Raw genomic sequence first — 19,223 nt, 5'->3', positions numbered from 1 at the left:
TGAGGTAGTCGTCAATGTCGCGAGGCCGTTCACCTGGCTGCGGGCGCGGCGCGTTGATGGCGAATCCGCGTAGCCCCATCTGTCGGTATTGGCAACGGCGGTACGTGTGGCCGGCCTCTCCGCAGTGGTAGCAGAGCGGGCGGTTGTCAGGGGCACGCCAAACGTCGGTCTTTCGGGGGGCGCATCCTCGTCCTGTCGGCGGGCGGTATGGCGTCGTTGGTGGTGGCGGCGGTGCCTGGCGGCGGAACTGCTGCGGCGGCGCGGCGTCTTGACGCGGGCGAGGAGGGGGGGCGTTGCGTCGGGCTGCAGCAGCATAGTTCATTGCTTGCAGCTGCGGCTGCGCTGCATAGGGGGTGCCCAGCGACTGCTGGATTTCCTCGCGGACCATGTCGGCGATCGAATCGACTTGAGGCTGCGCTGAAGGCAACAGCTTGCGCAGCTCCTCCCGCACTATCGCTCTGATGGTTTCTCGTAGGTCGTCGGTGCCTAGCGAGTGCGCTTCGGTGTAGCCTGTCGACAGGGTTGAGCGGTTGTACTGCTTCGTGCTAATCTCGAGAGATTTTTCGATTGTTGTAGCCTCCTTTAGGAATTCGGTGACAGTTTTCGGTGGGTTCCGCACCAATCCTGCAAAGAGGTCTTGTTTCACTCCCCGCATAAGGAAGCGGACCTTTTTTTTCTCAGGCATGGCAGCATCGGCCAGGCGGAAAAGTCGCGTCATCTCTTCCGTGTAGATAGTGACCGTCTCATTCGGTAGCTGTGCTCTTGTCTCCAGCAGAGCAGCGGCCTTTTCCTTGCGGACAATGCTCGCGAAGGTATTGAGGAACATCGTCCGAAAGAGGTCCCAGGATTGAAGGCTCGATTCATGGTTTTCGAACCACGTCTTCGCGGCGTCTTCTAAGTAGAAGTAGACGTGGCGCAGCTTCTCTTCAATGTCCCAGTGGTTGAAGGCGGCGACTCGCTCGTACGTCTCCAGCCAGCTCTCCGGGTCCTCAAACGACGATCCACGGAAAGTTGGTGGCTCCCTTGGCTGTTGCATCACTACCGTTGTAGGTGGCAGGGGGTCTGTCATCGTCTCGGCGGTCGATGTGACGGTCTTCGGCTGCCTGGCGTTTTCGGGAAGGAGCCCGTACTCTGGTTGTAGTCCCTTCTGCCGGCGGCTGGTTCGAGGATCCGGGTTGTTCTTAGAGTCGTCTTCTTCGCGGCTTGGGCTTGGGTCAGTGCTCCGCGGTGGCGTCCGGATCATGAAGCAGCACCTCCACCAGATGTCACGTGGTCGTGACGTCGACGAAGACAGCAGTCAGCACGTCCGAGATGAAACTGTTTATTTGGCCGAACTTGTGGCCGGGAAAATGAAAGTCAAACTATAGCAATACACTGATAGCGTCGAACAGAGCGTCGACCGTCGATCAACTCACGAGCGGTCAAGTGCGTCGGCTTTTATACAGGCGCTATCGAACTTTCCAGCGATATCGCTGGTGGCGGCGTTATCTCTCGATAGAGCTGGAACATTCGCGTGCGGCGCGAAACCTTAACAAAACGATTTACTACAATCGAGAAGCTTCCCAAACACTGCTTTGCGGACAGCCTCGAGCGTTGATAACCGTCCTTGCTGGTCAAACGCAAAAAACATAAAATAAAACAAGAAGTGGGCGTGGCAATATTTTGCGAGCCTCGATACTGCATGTGTTTTTGTAACTGTACGCGGGGATTGGTACACCAGCAAAAACACTGTCCGCATATACGCGCATGCATCCGATGCAAATAACAGTTGTAGAGGTGAAACCATCACACCTCTGAAAAAAATCGGCAGTGAACAGCGCAACTTAATAATGTAAATATGGTGTCGTACGTAACAAAACCACGACTTGATTACGAGGCACAGTGTGAAATAGTTCTGACCGCCTGGCATTCCTTAGCGAGCTGCTGTATTTAAGCACATTCTTGCTGTTCGCCCCTGTCGGAATGCGGCTGCAGTGGCCGAGAATCGACCTCGAGGTTAGCAGCGCGACACAACAACAAACCTTATCAAATTGTGTACGATGGAGCGCGGGCACCGTTGGCGATTGTACTGCGAGCATTATTTTTTTACTGCGAGCATTATCGATGTTTTCATCATTCATCAAAGGTTTGAGACAGGCGAAAAGCGGCTGCAAACAGCAAAACAGCGTACGGAGCGAGCGCACATAGGCGCGCCACGGCGGGCGTCGAAGAGTCCATGCCGTGACATCACCCGGGCCTCCCGCCAGGTGGTGCCACCCCAACTTCTCGGGGCTAATAATGGCTTAGAGTGGCCAAGCACAACGCAGGTAGGGTTTCCCAACTACTATGTTTAAATCAACACCTCCTAAATTGGTTTACATAATGCTATATGCAAAGGGTTCACAAAAAGCTTGGACCCGATTGTGTTGGATTTTTGTCAATAAGGCCAGATCACACACAGAAATTTCGATTTCCGGGAGATTTTCCTGCCAACCGTACAAACGTAACAAATGGCAGAAATCCAGGAGTATCCCAGAAAATCCGGGAAACTTGGCAGGTATGCACATGTAATATTGCTTGTGAGAAGCACAGAAACACACCAGGCATCAAAACATGTGAAATGTGCAATGGATGGTTGGTTTTACAAAGCAGACAGGCATACAGTAGACTCTCATTAAATGGAACCTCAAGGGACCATGAAAATGTGTTCCATTTAACAGGAGTTCCGTTTACTGAGAGATGACCAGTGGTGCAGAATACAAGTACGAAACCAATAATATCTGAGATAGTTGTTCCATTTAAGCAGCAGTTCCGTTTAAGAGATTTCCGTTTACTGAGAGTCTACTGTACTTAATCATTATTATTAGCAACAGCATCAACAATGTGTGAAGCTGCACAGCTGTGCGTGTTGCATTATGGACGCCTAATGGGCACTTCGCCAATTCGCAAAAGGAAGAATTATGTCGTAGTGGGCACTTGTACTTGCAGTAGGCATTCCAGGATAGTTTGCAACAGCCAATTTACATGTGCACAGACGTTCGCTTCCTTACAGCATGGTTGAGGAGCGAAGCCAGGCGAGCCATTGAGAAGGAGCCAGATTACGCTATCGTGTTCTACTCTTGAAGGTGAAGCTCAAGCGTCCTCCAAGTTTTCTTAGTCTAGTCTGCTGAGTTCCTTAGTTCTATGTTCTTGCTTCCATATTTCTTTGGCATATATTTCCATACTTCTACATTTCCATATTCCTTTAAGTGTTATCTCTTATGTAGACGAAACAGAAACTTGCCAGCATGGAAAGCAGTTAGTTCTGCCAGAATTTCGGTAAATAAGACAGGCTACTATCATCATCATCATTGATAGGAGCAGACCCCACCCCCTCCTGGATCCACCCCTATGATACATGTCCTCCAGAATTACAGTGAAATCACCCTCCTTCAATACCTCCTTGAGGGGAGCAACACCAAAACAAGCATAGAACACTCGGAGCTTAAACTGTGATAACATGAAATTAATTGATTTGGAGACCAAGGAGCACACACCTTTTGACAAGGGCTCTCCCAGCACAGAAAACATTTGTGAGGAGTTCAAGACTTTTTGCATGATAGATCCATATTTTAAAAGCAATGAACTAAAAGCTTGCACACGGGCATCACAGGTTAAGTGTGGTGGTAACAGACAGGTGGCAATGCATGCAACCAAACTAAAACGAAGAACTGCAAAGCATATGTGAGCCCTGAATTTTTGTTGCTGAAAGGACTAACATTGGCCAACACCCGTCAGAATACAACGACCTTAGAAAAGAATACATCCTATACTATAATGTTGTAAATTCTAGTGGTTATGTGACTCGACTGCTGACCCAAAGGTCACGCATTGGCTGCATTTTCGATGGAGGCGAAAATGCTTGAGGCCCGTGTGCTTACCGTATTGCTTGCTCTAATGCTCACTCACTCTAATGTACCTTAGCTCGATGTAGCTCGCTCGCTCTAATGTCAATTGCTCGCACTAATATAAGGAGTTTTTTTCCAGATTTTTGTTACCTGAAGTCAACCTTCGCGTTACAATCGAATACCAAAACTACTGTTTTTTCTACCTGGACGCAATGAAAAGTCACCCCTCGCATTACAATCGTGGTCGCGTTACAATCGAGAAAGTATGGTAGATTTAGATGCATGTTAAAGAACCCCAGGTGGTCGAAATTTCTGGAGCCTTCCACTACGCTGTCCCTCATAATCATATCGTGGTTTTGGGATGTTAAACCCCAACAATTATTATTGGCTCTAATATGTGGGGCGCAAATCGGACAAAGACAAAACCAAGGACACAGTATGAGTACTCGTCCTGTCTCCATTGTTTTGTGTTTGTCTGATTTGGCCCCCACATTACTACACCAGCTAGCCCCACAAGAAGTATACTCCTAACAGAACCATTATGCAAAAGGAATGGACTGCCCTGTTAAAGGGGTCCTGCAACACGTTTTGAACATACTAGTCTGAAAACACTGCCAATCAGTAGTCAAGGATCCTGTGAACATGCGTGCTAAATATCACTGCACTGCATGCGGCACGAAACTTGCAATTTAGTTTCAAGGACAGCCAAAAATTGCTCGCTCTTTTTTCAGCAAACTATGCAGTCAACAGCACTGACTACATGGTCAGTGGGACAGACATGGCCATTGGCCAATTTCATGGTTCTCAGTAAACATCCTCAGTGATACTTCCATTTTTGCTTCAAATTCAGCAAATGAAAAACACCCATTACTACAAATCTACGGTCGTCTACTTAATGTTTCGCCTTCTTCTATGTTCATGTCAGGTGGCAGACATTGTAGTGCATGCGTGCTCTTTCAAGCACTATGCGCCTGAGTTGGTCACACATGTCGTACTGAGCCTTCTATGACAGCACTTACTGATGCATATTGTCTCCAAAAACACTGGTACACTCACCAGCACATGCTAGCTCGTTTCTATGTGCCTTGAGAACTGGATGCCTTGGCGGACATCACTTAGTGTTCAGCCAATTGAAAGTGTTTCAAAATGTATTAGTATCTGGATATGGCTACTATCCATCGGTCAAGCTAGTGCAGGACAAAGCCAGTGTGTACCAGGTATTCACGTAGCTCAGCCAGATAACAGTCGTGTGCTGTTTCTCCTGCTGTGTCACATATACAGCACTGCAGCTGCTATGGGGTGCCACCATGTGCCGATGCAATGCTCATCTGAATCGGAAGTAGCGGCCAACATACTCTAAGAAAAAAAGAAGAGTATATGCTCAAGGCCATGTCGTGCACTGACATAACTTACTGCCCCTTTGCCATTCCACCCTGTGTAGCTTCCAGCACGCTCGTCTGGATGAAATAAGAGACAAAGCACTCCAAGCATTCGATAACTACTTCTAACTCTGCTCATACTTGACAGATTAAAAAACTTTTGCCACAGGAGATCCATAAGCTATTCTATGATTATGTGAATGTGTGTTGCAGGGCCAACTTAAGAAACCCGTCTATTGTCACAGCACTCCCCTGAGCTGCTGTTTCAGAGTAATGTCTACAGCTTGGTCAAATGTCACTTATGTATGTAGTATATGTGTAATACAAATTCATGCACTAGAAATTTAGAGAGCCAAACCTATCACTGGTCCCCATTCTGCCAAGTTATTCTTACCTTTGACCAAACAAGGAAGGTGTCTGTCCAGAAGCTGAGCCAAATGAAGACTTCTGCCCGAACAAAGAGGCGCTTGTGCCTCCTGTAGCAGTTGTTGGGACCATCTGGCCAAAGGGAGAAGTGCTTGCTGCAGTCGACGCTGCTCCTGTCTGGCCAAAGGCAAATCCACCTGTTTGGCCAAAACTCGGTGTTGTCACCCCTTGTTGACCAAAAGGAGAGGCTGCTGTTGTTGGTGCCTGTCCAAAGACTGATTGTCCAGCCGAAGACTGTGCAAACATGGGGGCAGCAGATGCCACTGGCTTCCAGAACGATGATGTGGTAGCTGGTGTTGTAGATGAGGTGAACGTTGTTCCACCAAAAATGGAAGGTGTGCTAGTTGCAGATGCAGCTGATGTTGTCGTGGCACCAAAAATTGTTGACACATTTGTACCAGCACCAGCAGTTGAATGTCCAAACAAAGATGGTGCTGACACTGGTGCTGTTGGTGTGGTGGCAGCTGCCTGGCCAAATGTTGATTGCACTGATGCGGTGGTGGTGGTGGTGGCGGCAACTGTTTGCTGTGCTCCAAAAGACAGTGGAGCAGTTGATGATGCCACTGTCACCTGTGGCATGTTGAAGGCATGTGGAACAGGAGCAGGTGAAGCCTCAGTGGTTGTTGTGGGAGCCTGACTAAATGCAGGAGTGGTAACTGCAGTTGTTCCCGTCTGTGCAGGCGATTGGCTCGAAGTTGTAACAGCCTGGCTGCCAAAAACCGGGCTTATGAATGGTGTGGTAGCAGAACCTAACCCAAAAGAAGGTGCGGTTGATACCGCTACAGGTGTAGGCGTAGCTGGCTGGCCAAACACTACAGTGCCAGTTGTTTTCGCCATAGGCGCCACTGTAAGTACTGACGAAGGCCCTTGCCCAAACACAGTTTCAGTGCAAGCAACAGGTGCTGCTACTCCTGGTTCAGCAGGTACAGACGGAGACTGAAGTGGGCTTGGTGTAGTAGGAACAACTTGAGCTGCAACATTAGCTTGCATACTTGGCAAAGTTCCTGTTGGTGATGAAGCCTGGCTGGACGGGGATACGTGTGGAGCAGAAGATGCAATGCTAGGTGTTTCTGACATGGAAGCTGCAACCGTAGAGGAAACAGCATGCATCTGACTTGAGTCATTGGAGGCTGCCTTTGGAAGTGCTTGGGCCTGCATAGTGAGAGATCAACAAGCAATGACAACAAATTGCAATGCTGAAAAAGAGAGGGAACAACAACAACAAAAAAGAGAGAGGGACCAACAATAACAACAAAAAAAACATGTTTTTAAAAAGAAACTTTTGCAGGGTGCATTATGGCCCCAAATCTGAAAAGTTCAAATTATGAATGATATTTGTATGCAATTCCACAAAAAAGTACAGCAAATTAATTAGAAACATTTTTTTGCATTTAGACAACGAACTATTGCATATTGACATTCAACATTCCAAAAATATAGGGCAGAACAAAGAAAGAAAAAGGAAGAAAAGTACTGAAACCCAATGAATTGAAACTTCACCCTTCACAGCTATATCATGACAACTATCAGAACTATCATATCTACTGGTATGCAAGAGCAAACTGATTGCAACAGCTAGTACTGGTACTAAATTAAAGTCAGACTCAACTATATACATAAATTTATCAACGTATAGGTTGAACTAAATATTTTAAATCAGAGCCAACATTTACCTTCCCTTTTGAAGAAATGCAGCGTAAACTTTCTGCGGTTAGTACTTTTGTTATACTTATGTTTCAAACTTACTTTCAGTGCAAGTATGTTTTGTTCTTTACCTTTGTGTGGCATTAAAAACAAAATGAAATGCAGGGGTGGGGAAGAGGGATTTTTCCAGACTTGTATGTATTAAATTAGATGTAATTAATTACATTTAACAGTAATTATATGAATTAACGATTACACTTTGTACACTCCGTAATGCTCACTGCAGTTAAACTACTTTCTTCCAGTAGATAGTTACATTATAACTTAAGATACTGTCGAAGCACCCATTTTCGCACAAGCACCCAGCATTAAAGGGACACTAAAGAGAAACAATGAATTGGTTTAGATCGATAAATTGTGTTCGGAGAACTCTAATGTTGTTAATTTTGCCATCATAGGTATATTAATAGAGGAGAAAATCAAGTTCAAAGTTTCATTTTTAAATGTCGCGCCGAAATCTCTCCGTGTGATGTCACGGATTTCAAAGTGTATTTATCGTATTTTGGCGCCATTGGCTCAACAAAATTACACCAAACTTTGTATGTTAGGTCTATGACCTCCTCAGAGGACAATGTACTTCATTTTTACTGATTAGAAACTACGTAGACCCTAGTAGGCGCCGTCAAAACATGTGACGTCACGGCGAATGGTGCGGAAACTTCGAGGTGGCGTCGCCACCCACATTTTGTTTTTGCGCGTTTTCTCACTTCCTAAGCGTCTTCTCGCAGCTAGCGTGGTCTTTTTGGTACCGTGAAAGAGTACTTTACTTGTATGAGCGAAATCGTTTTGCTCTTTAGTGTCCCTTTAACACTTACAAAACTGTAGAGTTCTGAAAATTACATGTCAAGCCCCCCCCCCCAAAGTGCCAGCATCAGCCAATATATTCGTGTCACTGAGGCCGTTACAGCCATTGTGGCCACTTCGCCGGGTTAAGTGACGATGAGTCAGCACAAGTATGCCCCATCATTTACCATTTTAAAATAAACATGCTTTCTTCGATTCCATAGCCACCGTAGCACTGCCTCGAAGTTTTTTGTTTGCTGCCACCTTGATTTTTACCGCTTTGACGGGACAAGCGCCCATATCTAGATTAACCCAATTTTCAGTGAAAGAGGGTAGGCACTTCCGTGGTATCTTAAAGGGACACTAAAGAGAAACAATAAATTGGTTTAGATTGATAAAGTGTGTTCAGAGAACTCTTGTGTAGTTTATTTCACCACCATAGGCTTATTATTAAGAGGAGAAAACCAAGTTCAAAGTTTCATTTTTAAATTTCGCGCCGAACTTTGTAATTCGTGACGTAAAAGGTTTCAAGGAGCATTTAACGTATTTTGGCGCCACTGGCTCGACGAAATTTCCACAAACTCGTTATGTCAAGTCTCTGGCCCCCTCAGAGGACAATGTACTTCGATTTAAACGATTAGGAATTACGTAGGCCCAAGCAGGCGCCGTCAAAAATATGTGACATCACGGAAAATGGTGCGGGAATTCCAAGGTGGCGTCGCCACCTGTATTTTCTTTTTGCGTGTTTTCTTGCTTATTAAGCGTCTTCTCACAGCAAGGGTGGTGTTTTTGGTATCGTGGAAGACTACTTTACTAATGCGAGAAAAATTGTTTTGCTCTTTAGTGTCCCTTTAAGGTAGTTGAAAATGGGAAAATATTAAATTTTAAAACGCAGAGTTACAACTCTGCATCTCAGCACCACTAACAGATAGTATCACAATTATGCAAGCTGCATCTTTTGAGATATCAAATATGACTTGGTAGAACAAGTTCTGCAAGAGTTGTACTCACAATTTATCCATTTATTTCATAACCGCATTAATATCAGTGCTCCTCACTCTCACTTCAGATGACCCAAAAGGTGTGTGCATATATATATATATATATATATATATATATATATATATATATATATATATATATATATATATATATATATATATATATTGACCTATTAAAAAGTTAATTCCCAACAACTGGAAAATTTTAGTGTTCTTTTTTAAATGCAACAAGTTCCATCAAACTGGCTTTGCAGATGCTAAACAATATTATTTCCAAGTTTTCATGCAGTTAGCAGAAAGCTCCCAAGATAAAGCTTCTGATAGGCTGAGCAAGTAAACCCATTGATGGCATTCGCAGCCTTTGGCAATTTTATTTCACTCACTTCTGACACAACAGCAGGAAAAGTAGTGGTGGCTGTGAGGTTGAGACTTTCCGGCTGACTTGCTACGGATGAAATTGGCTGGAATGGTGACGTGGAAACAGTCACCTGTGTCCCAGAGATACCAGCGCTGCTGGCCGCAGACTGCTTTAAGCCAGATGACCCAAATGGAAGAAATGACAGTTGGGGCTTTGCAGCATCTTTCACAGAATTGTCTTTGGAAGGCAGTGCTGCACCAGATGGGAAGTGCATGTCCTCAGAGCCAGCAACCTTGGATTGAAGTGGTGCAAAGACACTACCAGTTGTAGGTGTACCAGTTGTGGGCTTGTCTTTGGCAGATGACAGGGTAAAATTGAAGGCTGCTGCAGCAGATGACACTGACGACACACTGGTATTGCCGAACAGTGACTTCACAGGTGTTGTGCCTTGCTGGTCCTATACGAAAATAAAAGCACAGATGTAAGTGTGGGGTCTCACTGCATTCCTCCACAGGGAAAAGGTTTAAAGAGGCCCTGCAACTAGTGATGCAGAACTATCGGTAAATTGACTATCGATAGTATCGATAGTTTCTTTGAAACTATCGATACTATCGGTAGTTTCTTTGAAACTATCGATAGTGCTACTATCGACAAACTATTGATAGTGCAATCGGTAGTACCATCGTTAATATTGCTATAGCGATATTACTGCCACGCGTGTTTATTGCTTTGTTTTGACGTTTTCGGGTTTCACCCACAAAGACTGTTACCAACGTTTGACGCAGACCGCGCCGTAAACTTTGAGAAGCTTAACAATTGCTTGAGATCATTCTGTTAAGATTACGCGCCGGACGCGAATAGCGAAGTTTATTCGAGAGGTTATGCGAGCACCAGCGATAACGCCAGAAGGTTTGATGACTGATGTATAAAGGACGACGCGTTCCACCGATGATCAGATTTCTCAACGGCTGACGACTGCTCCCGCCGCTATCAGTGCGCAGCATGTATCGCTTCTATTTTGAGTTTTGATTTTCTGGGCACAAGTTCGCCCAAATAAAGATCTCCGTATTTCCCAGTCTTGCTGCAGCATTCTTTACCGTCACAACCACGTGACAATACTATCGATAGTGGTGTGAATAATGATGCGATTGCTGGCCGACCATATTGCGAAAATATTTGCGATAGACTGCTACCAGATTCGCTTAATTTATGAGCATTTTCTGGCAGAAAAATTAATTATCTCCGCAGTGAAAATGGTGGAAAATATCCATCAATAAATTCGTATACCTTACAATACTCTTCTTGATATATTTTTTTTTTATTTTGAAATCGTAAAATGCAATATCATTTTGAAGCCACACAGTCCCACCACATGTAACGTCTTCCTATCCGCTACAGCTGAACAGTTTGGCTTTATGATCATGTGTCAGCAAAGCACTCTGGTTAAGAACACAATCATGTCAACTTTCTTGCCCTTCAGCCTGCTCCACTATGTACCACGCGCGCGGGGAACCAAGTTTATTCTGCAGTGAGTCCGCGCTGTTGATTTTATACTATCAATAGTACCATCGAATTTTTTACTATTGATAGCGCTATCGATAGTATTTTTCACCATCGATAGTTCGATAGTGACACAGCTATCGATAGTATCGATAGTACCATCGAATTTTTTACTATTCATAGCGCTATCGATAGTATTTTTCACCATCGATAGTTCGATAGTGACACAGCTATCGATAGTATCGATAGTACCATCGATAGTTCTGCATCACTACCTGCAACACTTTTTCTGCATGGTCAGAAAACGCTGCCGATCGGTAGTCGAGGCTCCCGAGAACACGCGAGCCAAACATTATAGTGCAGTATGCGGCCTGGGATTTACAATAGATTCTCAAAGTCAGCTAAAAAGCGCTTCCTCTTCTCTTGACAAGAAGGATTGCGCCGAAAGTACGTTGCACGTTCGAAGAAAAAAAAAATGAAAAAGTGCTCAAAATCACGAGGTGTGTGTGACATTCTATCTTCCCCGTGCCACCCTTCCCTGCTTAGCTTCCAGTGCTTTCGTCAGGACAAGAGAAGAGAGAAAGCAATTACACCGTGCGACAAATCTTTAAAACCCTGCTCGTACTGGATGTATTCTAAAAATTTTTGCGGTGGTCAATTCATGAGGAAATAAGCTCCTTTAATGAAGCCATTCCATGGCTACTTGGAAAAGTGTTGCAGGGCCCCTTTAAGAAAGCATCCCGAATGAGACAAGCATTAAATGGGCGTTCCAGCTCAGCAGGAATGAAGAACAAGTACAGCAAATAGCTTCAGTGCAAAAAAAAAAGTAAAATAATGAGGCAATGTGTATTGGAGATTCATTTTCATTACAGTGAAACCTCGTTGATACGAATCTCACGGGACCGCCAAAAATATTCGTATCATCCGAAATTCGTATCACCAGAGAGCACGGAAAATTAGCATGCAACAAAAGAAAGCTGGAGTACATTTTCATTTATTGTTTTTCAGGGCCGCAGCAACGTCAGGAAGAACCCTGAATGATTGTCAGTGAAGTTTTTAGATGTCGGCAATCATACCAGCACTCGTAAATATACGGTCCGTACGCGCGTATTTAATTAATGGACGAGGTGCGTTGTGACCCGTGACAGCAGTAGCCCCTTCCAAATTTTAGTATGCTTTTTGCATGACACCGCAGTACTGCAGCAAAAGTAACAGAAGAAGCGCTTTGACACGATGGATCAAGGCCACAAAATTACAGAACCACGGTCCTGTGTTCTGGTTTTGTTATCGCATAGGTGTTGGGGATGTTTTTTGGGAGATTTACGACCGTGCCTGCACAAGTGCGACTTCAACGGTCGCGTATGTTGACGTTGTCAGGCCTGACTCCTTTGCCAATACCGTCCTCGCCTTCTTTCGGTCCTTGTTCACCTTTAAAGTGTTTTTCTCACACTGACTCTGACAATTTGGCGGTGCGGCGCGCATGCCCACGCTTGCGTTCCCGCGCTCGCACGTGCTTGGCGCGTCTTCCGCGACAGCGCGGGCAGCACCTCTACGTACCTGGGTTGTAGCGTACGTTCGTATGAAACGTCGCTGGGTGAAAATCGGTTCGCAAGAACCACACTCCATTACTCTGCAGGCCAATGGGCCTTGGCCGGGACCAACGAAAAATTCGTATCACCCCGAAATTCGTATGAGCAGTGATCGTATCACTGAGGTTTCACTGTAATAGGAAGCAACTGCATGAAATTTATGCAGCATATAGAACACACTCCTTTTGTCAAATATGATTTTACTTTTTCAAGATTTTTGTCCGCTTATTTTTCCCAGCTCCCTGTAGTGGGTGAAGCTCACACCTTATGCAAAGGTTAAGTTGTTGGGCTAGTTGGTGCATGCTTACTGAAATACAAAAAAGACGCATACCATCGAGGAAGAATTTAAGACAGAACAGACAAGGGCGTCACTTGCAACTAACTTTATTCTCAGAACATCAGCGACATATATAGCCGTAGCAACCATGTGCGCACACATCGCCTCACATGCTCGTCAAAATACACGCAACAAGAATGACAAAAACGACTTAATCGAAAAAAGATTCGAAGAAACTAAATTCACCACCACGCAGAACAACAGACGCGTCACTTACACACATATCTCTCTGCTTTTTAATGTAGTATACTTCCATAATTTCACGCGTTTAGGTCTCATTACTCTTTCCAAGAATGGATACACTGGAAAACCCAGGCTCACACTTGCAGCAACCGCAATGCACGGGTAAATCTGTTACAAAGATAAATGTCACTGCAATGGCTGTCAAAAGCCTTCATCATTAGGCTGCGGTCTTTGATGCCAGCTTCCTTAATTTCCACTGGAGCTTTAACAGAAAGTTCAATTGGAAAGGGGACTCGCTGCAATTTTGGAAGAGCTACAGTCTTAAAATTATTTCTCAAGGCATGTTGCTTAAAGGGACACTAAAGGGAAATATAAAGTCGACGTTGATCGTTGAAATAGCTTTGCAGAAACCTCGCAGTGCTTGTTTCGTGCCAAGGAAATGCTTATTTTGAAAGAAAATCATGTTTTAGTGGTTCGCACGGTGTTAGCGCACTTCAAATCACCCGCCTGAACGGACCTTCCGACATAGCAGTTGCCATGCCCAACATTGCCCACCTTTACTGCCTGGCTACCGACGCTACGGTTTCTTGCGCAACAGCAGCCATCAACCTTGTCAAGATGCAGCCACGGGCCACTCCAAAACTATATAGTTCACTGTAATGGAGCTTAGCTTGGCCAGCAGCAGAAGTAGAGTATCAACAGTGCAAAAATAGCGAGAGCCAAGCACATGCAGCAGTACACGATACCGAAACTACCACTGAGACGCGACCACGTGAGCGAAGCGCAGCTCGGCGAAAACGGAACTTTTGAACCACTCACGCCGTTCCCCATGGTAACGCCAAGAGGTTCTTTTTTACATGAATCAAACCGAAACGAACAAGCAGCATTTTATTACTTCCTGTGATGCACGGAACATTCTTTTTTTATCGCAACTAGTTTGATTACTAGTGGTTAATTGTACTCGGGACTCCTGACGTCATTGGGATCATTTCCAAAATGTCCCACTTGTTGCACATATTGTGTCCTACATTTGCCTTAATTTCTCGATTAGTAGAGCACTGCTGTTGATAATATTGACATTTTAGACGTTCTCACACATTGACTTTTCACTTTCACATAAATTGTTATTTGCCTTTAGTGTCCCTTTAAAAGGACCGACAACTGATTTTTCTCGACCCAGTTTTTAAGGCGCAACAGAAAGCTCACCCTTCATAGTGTTTGCACCTGCAGCGGTTAATCCCAAAAGCGCGTCGTTATTTTATTAGCAGTATTTTTCAATCTGAAAAGCCCCTGAACTGTACATAGATGTCCTCCAAGGTGGTAAATTGGGCATGTTGGCATTTCCATGTTTAAAAAGGGTAAAAGCGCACTGAAGACGAACACACAATGAAGGCACACACACGCAGAAAGCGCTATATGTGTGCATGTGTGTGCCTTCATTGTGTGTTCGTCTTCAGTGCACTTTTACCCTTCTTAAACATGTAGATGTCCTCCAGCAACGCTGTGAAGCGATAGCGATTCCAATAACCTTCCTCACATTATGCTGAAGGTTTTGCTTTCACAGGAGTGAGTGAAACTGTGGTTAAAAACCTTCAGATTGACATTTTCAACCATTTTTTAATACAAAAAGCAGGTAGAATAAGGTTTCTGAACGCTCGTCGTCATGTGAGGCTCCTTTACCGCCTTGCGAGCTAGACGCTCCTGGCCTCTGCGATTAGTTCCAGCAACGCGTCGCCGAAGGTAATCTCGGAGGCTGCGAGGTGCTCTTCGTACTTTTCCAACACGTCGGCAGGTGCCGCTAGGCCCTCAGCTAACAACGTTCATGCTGCCGCTCATGAGCGTCGGGTCATACGTCAAGCGAAGGCGGCGGCGCCACTGTTCTGCTCAGTGCGAACGAATGCATATCTGCACGTTTTACGTCAGAAAAGATTATAATAAAAAGTGTGCTGCATTTCAACACTAATACAGACAATTAACAGCGTACACCAGTAAAAGGGTCACATGATAGGTACATGTGCACATTCACTTTTTTGCCGCTAGAGGTGCCAAAAGTAATTTTGAGTGAAGAAACAAAAATGTAAATCTGCGTATAATGAGAAAAACAGGGCTCATTTTAGACAGTACAATAGACAATCCTTCTATTAGTGGGGTTATCTCAATTCGTGTTCTGAGCGGTTGTCGGTCCCTTTAATAGCAACACTTGCTCGTAAAAATAACTGTATTCAGATATGTTCAGTTACAAAGCATTTCATAGCCTTAGTACAACATAACCCCTTACACAACCATCGCCAGAAGAAAGGCAGGTCAGACAGGCAGCAATGGTAAGTACATAAAAGAGCTTACTGGTGATGTCTAGCATTCATCTGTAAACAAACCCTACCAGTTCTGATGTTTTGTTCAACCTCGAGTGCTCTTTGGAGATCTTATCCTTGGGCATAGGGTCAGAAGCAGCCCCACTGTTTGTGCCTTTCTTTTTTCCAAGTCAACATGCCAGTCATTATTCTTTCATTGAATGCGATCCTACACTGATCTAAATGCACACAGACCTTATGAGCTCATTGCATATAAACTGTGGGAACCACGCACACTGGCTACCTAGAGAGTGTTCCACGTGCTGCGCAGTGGCGGTGCACGTGGCCCACCTGCATGGTTTAAAAAGGGCAGCCTGCGCCAGGGAGAGGTTCCTTGGCTGCCGGGAAGGATAGACGCTGCCACCTGCACTGGCCGACTGCTGCTAGCCGAGGTCATGGTTTTCACCTCGCTGTCCCGAGTCCCTGGGCTGCCCTTTCCGAATGATCAGTAGTTTTAAATAAATTGTTGTTGTTTGTTGTTACTTGAAGCCTCTGTCGTCCTTGCTTGTTAGAAGCTAACAAAAAATGCTAGGCCTCACTGGAACATGCAGCACAGTCACAGCACAAGCTGGAGGAGCAGCCTTCATAGAGCCCATTGTGAACTCTTTTAGGGCGACTGCTGCAAGTACAGTTGCAAGGTGCCCATTATGCAATAATCATCGTCATTCGTGAAGTAGGGAAATACCCACTGTCATTATGTGAAAGTAGCGAGATACCAACTATGCGTTTGTAAGGCAATACGCGCACCTACTTAGCTGCGCACTTTGTTTATACTGTGGCTGATGATGATGATGAGCTATGGCTGAGCCCTTTGTAATTCACATTGTGTGATGCCTGGTGTGAGCTTACTCTTCTGTTATGCAATATTAGATCTGTTAACATGATTTCTCACCCGACATAATGCCTGTAAAGGGTGTTTTTGGGAATAAGTTTCTAGCACTGGCATCGTGACTCTGTGGTAGAATACTCGGCTGCCAAACACAGTGCCTGGGTTCTATTACCACCCATACCTTGTTTTTTTTTCCCTCATTGTGCACAATAGCTGCGACGAACACCGGTGGCAGTGGACAACTACGCCACCAAAATCAGCTGTTGTTAACAGCTTATGCAGTAAAATGTTTGTGGTCATACAGCGTGCAGAAGAGAGAAAGTGAACATTGTTTCATTGACAGAAGCACTAGATGGTAATTTCATCAAGAGAGGCTTACGAAGCCATGCTTGAAAAGGGGTCCAGAGCTGGCCACACCAAAGCCCGCGAATGGTGGCGCTGACGTTGTGGTTTTCGCAAAAGAAAAGAATGGCGCTGGTGCTGGTGCTTGCCCTGCTGCTGGCACTGCAGATGGGAGTGATGACACTAGAGGATAAAGAAAAAAAGTAAAAAAAGAACAACACAGCTTCACTACAGAAACTTGACCACAGTGCAGAAAGTAGAGACAATAATGTGACGTATACAAACAACTCTGTTCATTTACATATAGCAACATTTAACCTTATCTGCAGATAATTGCGCTGATTCATGGTGCAGCTCGCTACAGCTCTCACTTGTGCTCCATGAGACCAAAAAAAATCTGATGGCTGTATGCCATAGGGTTCGATACTGTTATGCCAGGGCTCCCAACCCAAACTTCCTTGCTTCGGCAAGGCATTCAAACTGGTAGAACGTCTGACGCAAGTGCTGTCAACATCGACAGACTGTCTGAGGCAAAGAACGTCAACACCAGCGAGGTGCCATGCAACCCCCGGCAACTCCTGCGATGCGTCTGACGCAACCGACGGCAATTGCTCACGCAACGTGCGGCAAGCCCTCTCATCCACGGATCCGATTCCAGCCAGCGACCAACGGCGGTTCCCGATTGGAGGCTTCGAACTACGGGCTGATGGAAGGAGTCGGCCAGGCCTATAAAAGAGCCAAGCTGCGCAGAGAGAGGGGACAGCGAACAAAGAAATCCCAGGTCGTCGTCACACCTCAATGCGAGCCCCATAAGCTGTCGGCCCCAGTGCCGAATATGTAACGCCTCTGTTTATATGTATATAAATTTGCCTTGACTCACCGTCACCTTGTCCGCTCCGTCTATCAGCTCTGTGCAGAAGCAGCCGCAAGCTGAGACACCCGATACCCAACAATACTACGTGGCTCTTACAAGTTTTATGTGCAAAGAGCTGAGCTATGAACATGTAAAGAATGCTTGACATATTGCAAGTACAATGCAACATTCTGCATTACAGCCCTGACACTTTCAAAGTGCAATGAACAATCAAACAATGTCTGCAACGAGGGCAAAACATCACAAAATGCAAGAGGTTGCATGCAAAGCAAGTCCAGGCCAAATATCATGCTAATGTTGGAGCCCTGAAAAAATAACCTAAAATAGTTCATACTACTCTTTTTAAAATATTTCACAATAGGGTAAAAAGCAAATAAACAAACAAAAAGCAATAGCCTTCAATATTCAAATGCGTAAAACATTTCCAGGAGCAGTCATGCAGTTCTAATTAGCTGTCAATTCATTTCGAATTGAGAGATTTTGAATTAGTATTGAGATCCTACTGTATCAGTATATTTTTGTGCATATAACCGGCACAAAAAATAAAACAGCAAATTTAGTGCAGAGATATTTAAATGAGGCTTCATGTCAGTTGTGAAGCCACATCAGGAGGCAATGTCTGTCATTTAAAGTTTCACTATGTGGGAACCCGCCTTCCCGCCGAGGCCACCCCCTCTTCCCAATTTTTTTAAGCAAAGCTTCTATTATAAGTTACAGATTTTGATGGTCGTGGTTGCATACTTCGCAAAAATCCCAGAGCTGGCAAGCGTACAGAAATGCGGGTGTACACAAAAGGCCCTCGACGATGCACCGGTCACGTAAGTATTTGTATGTGCTGTTTTCAATAACTGATGCTCTCTCGATCGTGGGCTTGTTGGTGACCAGCCATTTCTGATATGGAAATCTGATCTTTTGTCAAGGTCACCTGTCATTTCATTTTGCCCTATTTCATTGTTTCACGCGTGATCGTCATTGTTGCCTGTAGCAACAGAAGAGTTGCACTTCTAAACACGAGGGTGAAGGTCCGATTCCCGGCATAGAGGAAGAAAGAAGTTAGGAGAGTGCACTGTGCAATGCAAAAGAAAGAAAGAAAGAAAGAAAGAAAGAAAGAAAGAAAGAAAGAAAGGTCAGGCACGCACATGCCAAGTTTCACTTGCCCCCATTTTCCCGACAGGGGAAGGACTCCTAATTTTTTTTTGTATGATTGAGAATGCAATTTTCCTTTCCACAAATATTTGCATGCATACTTAATTTGAATGTTCAATACAACGAAGTTATTTCTGAGGTCAATGGGAATTCTTTATAACGATCTTCAACTGCAGCGGGTAACGCCCACATACTTTTGGCGTGGGAGTGACAAATGGGAGTCGTGAGCAAGGGACACAGAGGGATGTGGCCTATAGACAGGTAATTCTTCTCAGAAATGTATTTAGGCCTGAAGTGAAGGTTTACAGCCCTTACACAAGTGTGGCCCTTAGACGGGTATATTAATGGTATGTTAGCAATTGCTGGGGCCTTCCTAGCAGATCGAATTTGGTGATAAATGAATTACCAGAGTTCAATAAATGAAGGTATAGTATTGTACCATGGCCTAAAAACTGGCAATGAACACGTGGAACATGCTTTTCCTTCACATTTTTCGTTGGAAGTGCAATGAAGATCCACAATGTCTTGCTGGAAGATCGTTAATGCAGCACTTCA

At 44.9% G+C, this 19,223-nt stretch overlaps 1 protein-coding gene across 3 annotated transcripts in view; it reads right to left on the bottom strand.

The window, feature by feature from the left end:
• The window catches only part of LOC119397885 (nuclear pore complex protein Nup214), a 188,166-nt gene that overhangs the window by 49,162 nt on the left and 119,781 nt on the right, over positions 1-19,223 (bottom strand). For all 3 annotated transcript variants that reach the window (XM_037665206.2, XM_049416428.1, XM_037665210.2), the window contains exons 24-26: positions 16,686-16,831; positions 9,543-9,974; positions 5,640-6,823 (exon numbers count right to left, since the gene is read on the bottom strand). In XM_037665206.2, coding sequence (XP_037521134.1) covers positions 5,640-6,823; positions 9,543-9,974; positions 16,686-16,831 — 1,762 coding nt within the window. The remainder of the gene's footprint in view (positions 1-5,639; positions 6,824-9,542; positions 9,975-16,685; positions 16,832-19,223) is intronic.

Source organism: Rhipicephalus sanguineus, chromosome 1 (assembly GCF_013339695.2).
Source record: "Rhipicephalus sanguineus isolate Rsan-2018 chromosome 1, BIME_Rsan_1.4, whole genome shotgun sequence".
Classification (NCBI taxonomy): domain Eukaryota; kingdom Metazoa; phylum Arthropoda; class Arachnida; order Ixodida; family Ixodidae; genus Rhipicephalus; species Rhipicephalus sanguineus.
This window is presented reverse-complemented; position numbering and strand designations above follow the sequence as displayed.